General features: G+C 34.9%; 1 protein-coding gene across 1 annotated transcript; it reads right to left on the bottom strand.

The window, feature by feature from the left end:
- Positions 1-6564: 6564 nt before the first annotated feature.
- Positions 6565-7857, bottom strand: LOC128920438 (angiopoietin-related protein 1-like). Its single transcript, XM_054227667.1, has 3 exons — positions 7579-7857; positions 6942-7472; positions 6565-6879 (listed from the first exon to the last, which is right to left on the bottom strand). The coding sequence occupies exons 1-3, from the start codon at positions 7800-7802 to the stop codon at positions 6726-6728; spliced, it is 909 nt and encodes a 302-aa protein (XP_054083642.1). The 5' UTR covers positions 7803-7857; the 3' UTR covers positions 6565-6725.

The following is a 7857-nucleotide window of genomic DNA, read 5'->3' as shown; positions in this document are numbered from 1 at the left end:
CAAAATATATACCGATATGTTGGACCATGCTCTCATTTAATTTTTGGATGACAAAATGGATGAAGATAACATTTGTCAACAGAATAACGCTGCCATTCACGTTTCTAAGGAGTCTTTAAAATGATTTGAGGAGCGCAATATCGCACTTATAAAGAGTCCAGTATGCAGCCCTGATTAGAATTAAGTGGAGAACATTTGGACATTAAAGAAACTTGGGAATTATTTGATCATACGAAACTGAAACATTTAGTTAACACGATGCCAAATCGTGTTTTTGAAGTTATTAATAAAACAATACAACATCAATTAATTATTGAAAACTTAATAAATATGAAAATATGAGACATTTAGTTGATGCGTTTAAACGAATGTCTACCTCGTTTTAATCATATTATTACAAAAATTGTATCAAATATAACAACAACTACGAAACTAGGTTTTTGCACTACAAACCAGCTCCCGTTAGCCAGCAAGCAATATAACCTAGACTTAGTTTTAAGCAAGTCATTGATAAAAGAGAGAGAATGAAGCAAAAAGAAAATTTAGAAAGATTTATTAAATAAGACATATTTTCTTTCCTAACAAATTCCATGAAATTCAAACAAATTGACGCAACACAACTCGGTTGTATATTTATGTTTTTCTAGTAATAATAACAAATAAATTGTAATATTTGTTGATTGAAAAACATATCGCCGACGTGGTAGCTTTAATTAATTTAGATAGAGCATGAGTCAGCGTATAATTACTTTGTGCGACCCTAAGCGCTTACAAATACATTTAAGTGTAAACGTAACCATATTATTACCGCTTTCTTTATTTTGCTGGTCCGTTTTGTATATAATTCCCGACCCGCAGTGATTAAATGTTCCACATCCAGCAGTATTTTGATATTCACATCCAACCAGTAGCCAGTGCGCAACAGCATTGATTTATTAGATTTAGTCCAACAATCGTAAGCAATAAAATTTGCAAACGCTTAACATGCACAACAAATTGCGATTTTATTGAAATTTATAGCATTAGCAAACAGCTCGAATAGTTGTTATTGAGAGGGGGGGCGGCAATGCAACAATCGAAATACTGCGTACACAATTTTATATTATATATTTAAATGAATGTATATACTCAAGCGCGCATATCACCCCAATTTGATACTAATATATACATGCGAAAAACTCAGTTTAGCATAAATACACCGTACATACATACATACGCCTGACACATTTTTATACTCTCGCAACAATGTGGCTAAAAGAGTATTATAGTAAACGGGCTAGATATAGGGTTATATATAATAACCACGAGGTGGTCGATAGGTTGAAGATTTCATCGGATTCGTTCAATTTATAATGTATACATTAGGAACCAAGGAAGATGGCGGAATAACACAAATATTGTATTTGAGCTGTGACATCACTTGTGGAAAAATTGTCGTCATCGGACTATAACTTTTTAAAGTCCTTGATATCGAACATGAGAACTCGGTGCCTAAGTGTAATTTTGCACCGAAAATATCGGCTAATCTCTCGAATATTTTAATTTAATTCAAAGGTAATCTTTTTCTTCTAATAGTGTGTCAGTGTACCAAAAATGGTTAGAATCATATTATAATTTCCTCTAGCTTCCATATACCTCATTATAGGTTATACGGTGTGCTTTATACCTAATAAATCAATTAAGATAATATCTTAGCAGAAGGGATCCGATTTTTTTACAAAATAGAAAATGGGCGTGGCATCGCCCACTTATGGGTCAAAAACCATATCTCAGGAAGTACTCGACCGATTCGAATGAAATTCGGTATATAATATTTTAATATTTTCTTGTGGAGCTTTTGTTTAATGATATCTTCGCGCCGGCAATTTCAGACCATTTATTGACATCATTTAGTATCTTTAGAAATATACGTTTAACTTGGTTCAGATCTTTAATTTTTGTAAAAACCACAACTTCGTCTGCGTAAATAAAGTGATGTGTACGAGGGTTGGAACTTATAATGGTGCTGACTTTATTAAATGCTATTATGAAAAGCGTAACGGAGAGGGGTGAACCTTGAGGTATACCATTGTATAATTTAAAAACTTGTGAAGTGCATTTATTGACACATACGGTAAACTTTCGATTATATAAAAACGATTTTACAACATTAAACATTTTGATGCCAAGTGCTGGAAGCTTAAGTTCACTGAGAACCATGTGAGCTCCGACTCTATCGAACGCCTTCTCGAAATCTAGGCTAAGTACCGAAGGGTGGTTACGGATTGCCAAGTTTGTGGATATGAAATGTTCCAAATGTAGTAGGGGGTCTATAACTCCCAACCCTTTTTGAAATCCGAATTGGTTCTGGCTTATGAGTCCACATTAGTCGGGTGGAGATGATTTTTTCTAAAGTCTTAGATATGCAAGGTAAAAGGGAAATTGGTCGGTAATTCTCAATGTAGGAACTTGGTTTATTGGGTTTAGGAATGGGAATGATTGTGGAAATCTTCCATTGCTGAGGGTATACACCAGAGTTCAGTATTTTATTATATAGAATGACAAGTCTATATTTAAGGGAGTATGGGATATTTTTTTTTAGGATGGGATAGGATATTTTATCAGAACCAGGGGTTTTTCCTCTTAGCGTTGAGATTGTAGTTTCGAATTCATTAAGCGTAATATCAGCTTCAATATGAAGCGCTTTTGATGAAGGTGTTGGGTTAGTATATGTTTCATTCTCGCTTTGAGCTTTCAATGAGTTAAATGTAGAGGGGAAATTTGGATCAGAAGAGTATGATGACCAAGTTTCTGCAAATTTTTCCGCGATTTCTTGAGACATATAAACAGGTCCAAATTGTGTGTTAATATGGGATATATTCAATTTTTGTGAGGACCCAGTTAGCATTTTTATGTCTGACCATATTTTTTTAGGATTCGAAGTTGGGTTTATGTTGGCTGTTAACTCTTCTAATGATTGCCTTTTAGCCAATTTTAACTCCCTTCTAAAGATCGCGTTAGCCTTTTTATATTCAATCAGATTAGGGTCAGTTCTGTGAAGTTTAAATTTTTTCCACATATATTTTTTCTTGTTTCTTAGAGTTGAAAGTATATTTGTCCAATAAGGCAGCTTTGTTGAGAACATTTTGGTGTTATTTGAGGGTATGGCAAAATGAGCTGCAGATCGAATAATGGCGAATGCTTCAGCATTTACATTTTCACAAGGTCGCCTAGTATTAGATAAATAATGTTGAAATATGTTGAAATATTACGGAACTTTGTCCAGTCTGCCTTATCAGTCCAAAATTTAGACCTTGGTTTGATATTGTAAGATTTAGGAATGGAGAGGGAAGTGACTATTGGAAAGTTATCGCTATTGTGAAGATCATCTATTGTATGTGAAGAAAGTTTTGGTGCTATAAGGGATGAGGCTAGGATAATTTCTAGATGGGTAAAGCTGCCATGTATAGAGAAGTGTGTTGGGAGCCCATCATTCAAAACAATAAGGTCATGTGAAAGAATTATATCTTCAATAATTTCACCCCTTTTATTCACGGTCAACGATCCCTAAAGTGGACTCCATGCGTTAAAATCTCCCAAAATAATGATTGGTGTAGTGAATGAATTTAAAATATTAGAAAGTTCCATATAAGAAAAATTCTGATGAGGTGGAATGTAACAGTTAACAATAGTGAATTTAAATCCGATTTCGATTTCTATTGCTAAGCAAGAGATGTTGCTGTTGATAGGAATTTGCTTATGATTTACTGATTTTTTAATAAAAATTGCAATACCTTGTTTAGCGCATGTATGTTGAGAACTATTGTGAAAATAACTAAAGTATTTATTAGGAGGGTAAATCTTTTTATGAATAGGTAGATGAGTTTCTTGAAGTGATATAATTTCTGGTCCAAATTCATTAATGAGAATATTTAAATCAGGATAGTTATTAAGTAGACCGTTTATGTTCCATTGCAAAATTCGCATAATTTACTCTATTATATCATTATTTGTTGACGGAGGGGAAAATACGGTAGGAAGTGGAGTGAAAATTGCAGAAGATGTTAGTGCTGGAGATGTAAGGTGAGAGAGCAACAAGGAGATCATTGCTTGTGTTTGAGAGTCATCGACTGATGCTGCTGCTGTGTTTGTTGTAGCATTTGCTGTGATGTAATTGTTTTCGTTGGTTTCTTTTGTTTCTTTTTCATTATTTTTAGTGATACTTGAAGAGGGAAGCGAGACGCATCTGCAGACAAAAAAAGAAAGATGCCGAAATGCGTGAGTACAAAGAGCTTGAGAAGCTGGCAGACAGAGGGAATGCTCGAAAATTTTATGAAAAACTGAAGCGACTTAACGAAGGTTTCAAGACCGGAGCATCCTCATGTAGAGACCAAGGTGGTAATCTGGTAACCGATGTCCAGGGCATACTGGGATTATGGAGGGAACAAATACGGGCTATTCAAATACGGCGGCGAAGAACTGATAAGGTGCATGCATCAGCGTCTTTGCAGAATATGGTCGGAAGAAAGCATGCCTGACGATTGGAATCTCAGTGTGCTCTGCCCAATCCATAAAAAGGGAGATCCCACAATCTGCGCCAATTACCGTGGGATCAGCCTCCTAAATATCGCATACAAGGTTCTATCGAGCGTACTGTGTGAAAGACTAAAGCCCACCGTCAACAAACTGTTTGGACCTTGTCAGTGTGGCTTTAGACCTGGAAAATCGACAACTGACCAGATATTCACCATGCGCCAAATCTTGGAGAAGACCCGTGAAAAGAGGATCGACACACACCACTTTTTTGTCGATTTTAAAGCTGCTTTCGACAGCACGAAAAGGAGCTGCCTTTACGCCGCGATGTCTGAATTTGGTATCCCCGCAAAACTAATACGGCTGTGTAAATTGACGTTGAGCAACACCAAAAGCTCCGTCATGATTGGGAAGGACCTCTCCGAGCCGTTCGATACACAACGAGGTTTCAGACAAGGTGACTCACTATCGTGCGACTTCTTTAACCTGATGAAAAATGTGTAAATCCTAATGTGCTTCTGTTATGTGAATATCTGTTGCAAGTCTTATTTTTTCTTAACTTTTTTTTTGTAATTTTTGTATTTGTCAGGTTTTGGCTATCTCAATACAATCTCATATTGCTAATTGTAACGTGTACGAAGTTTTATCAAGATGTCTAGATTTCAATTCAAATTATCGCTAAACCGAATGGACAGACGGATGGACATTGCGACTAAAATTTGAAATATAAACTATCCTATCTTTTAAGTTGAAATAAACTGCAGATTTGCAAAATTTCATTAAAATCGGTTCAGTAGTTTGGGCGCCACTACCGGACAAACAACGTGACGTGCAATTTTTTTTGTTGGTGAGAGACATAAAAGTGGGATATGCTTTGTGTGTTCGGCGATTTCCTGTTGTCGGAAATGTTTTTGGCCTTTGATCTCCCGGATTTTTCGTTGTGACGATTAGACTTTGGTTTCGATGTCATAAAAATATACTAATTATTTATTAAACAGGTCTCGTAAGTGACTATGTAATACCAGTAAAAATTAATTAATTTAATTGAAATTAAAAATGAATTAATTTAATTAAAATTAATTAATTAATTTTTACTGATAATCTAAGTTAGTTTGAATTATCAGTTAGCATTTGCTCTATATTAAAAAACTTCAAAACACTACATCTAATAACCTTAACATTTGCTATGGCAAATGGTTATAGGAGAGGTGATTGTGATCTTTGAATATATCTCGTATATTTTTCACTCATTCAACACATGCGTATGACTTTGTCTATAAAACTTTTCATAATTGTTTTTAAAAGATACGCTTATAATATTGTACATAACATTCACCACAACTCAAGCAAGCTTGCAAGTCTGTAAGTATATTCTGCTTTAAAGAATTCAAGTAAAAGGAATTTTAAAATTTGTAGTATTGTCACTCATATGTATATTTAAAGATACTTCAAATAATATTTCAGAATATTATAGCTTATCAACTACCATAATATTTGAGGTATAACATCAAAATAGGTGTCAAAGTTAAACTTTGTCAATTCGATTGCACAAGGACCCAACATTGGACAAAATACCCTTTGGAACCATTAAAATAAGGCCTAAAACAACAAGTAAAAAAAATTTTCATGGACCGAATTTCCATCTGCGAAAAGCTGCTGGATCGCAACAAAATCGAAACAATTCGTAAGACGATGGTTACTGGCGATGAAGAGTAAATCAGAATGTCAAGTGAAAAGCGGTCGTGGTTAAATGGCATTGGACCGAGCCAATGATGGCCAGTACCGGTTAGGAAGGATTTACTAAGTGCTTGGTGAGATTGGAACGGAATCACTATGTGCTGCTCTCCTAGGGCCAAACTTTTAATTCGGACGTGTCAAGCAAGTAGCAAGTGCCCAGAAGCGGGCAGCTTCTCAGCTTGACATTATAAACCTTCACACTGGCAATAAGTTATCGAACAACACAGTGCTTATTGGAATTGGATCAGACCGCTCTAATTGTGCTAAATAAAATCTTCGATTAAATTCAAAAATAATAATAATAAAATATTATAATTAGGCCATTATAAGTATAATATTTTTATTTGAAAAGAAAAAAAACGTGTTTTTAATTTTGTAAATAAGAATATTAAAGTCCAATTGAATCCAGATAGTTTCAATATAAAGAGTATAGTGTGCATTAGCAACGGGAATGCACCGCAACATATAAAATTATTTTAGGTATATCGATTTAAATTGCCCAACATCAATCGTCTCCAGCAATTTTGGGTTGGTCGTATCATCATTTGTGCAAACAATAAAGATTCTTCCATTTGTATATCATTCCAGCAGATACCGAAATGATCTCCATTGTAGACTCCATTTAGGTGACTAAAAATAAAATATATTTAATCACAAACGCTGGGTTTTTATCAAACGGAAAATGTTTTTACCTGTAATAACAATCGTCAAACCACCAAGCACCATCAAACTCCTTTGCACAATGCCTTTTATCATCATTATCATTATCACGATCATATGTTGAAAACTTCATTCCCAGATGATTACTTAGGGAATCACCAGCATTTCCGCCATAATTACCCAATTTCTTCAAAGTGTAGCTCTGTGACTCAGGCCCTATAAGGAACTCTGCATATTTTGCATGGTATTTTTCGCCACTACGCCTTTGTAATTGAATATACAACTCTTGTTCACAGCTGCTGGTTAGCGCGTGAAGTTTTTCCAAACCGATCCAATAGTTTCCCGTTAAATCGCCAAATCCCTTCTTATAGTCATTCCAATCTCTATAAAAACTTACTGCGCCACTTTGACGCCGTTGAATAACTAACCATCCTCCACAATCGACATCTTCGTCACAAAATACCTCTAAGTCGGTGATATTCAACTTTTCGAGTTTAATTTTATAAACGCCACTTTTCAAGCTGGTTGCTGCAGCTTCCATACAACTCGATGGATTTGTTGCTCTGAAATTAGCAGTTAATAACTGTGAGTACTACTGAGTAACTACTGATAACCGCCTAATATATATTAGCTCTTTTAAGAGTTTCAGAAGTAGTTACTAAATCTTACCGATTTTCAATTAACTGCTGTTCGATGTTCGAAGCTTTCGTGTCTATTTTTTCTGTACTTTTTCGCACCTCTTCTAATTCCTTCATAAATTTCTTAACGACATCTATTTCCACATTACAATTGCAATCACACACTGCACTTGTATCAATACTCTGTCCAAATCCAAATTTAATTTGCAAAATTAAAACAAAATTCACCAAAATAAAGAAAACAAAGCTAGACATTTTACGCGAATGTACGAACTCTTTGGGCGTCGAATTGAAACTAACTTATTTTAAG

This window comes from Zeugodacus cucurbitae, chromosome 3 (genome assembly GCF_028554725.1).
Source record: "Zeugodacus cucurbitae isolate PBARC_wt_2022May chromosome 3, idZeuCucr1.2, whole genome shotgun sequence".
Lineage (NCBI taxonomy): Eukaryota > Metazoa > Arthropoda > Insecta > Diptera > Tephritidae > Zeugodacus > Zeugodacus cucurbitae.
Note: the sequence above shows the minus strand (reverse complement) of the source record. Positions and strands in the feature narration are given on the sequence as shown.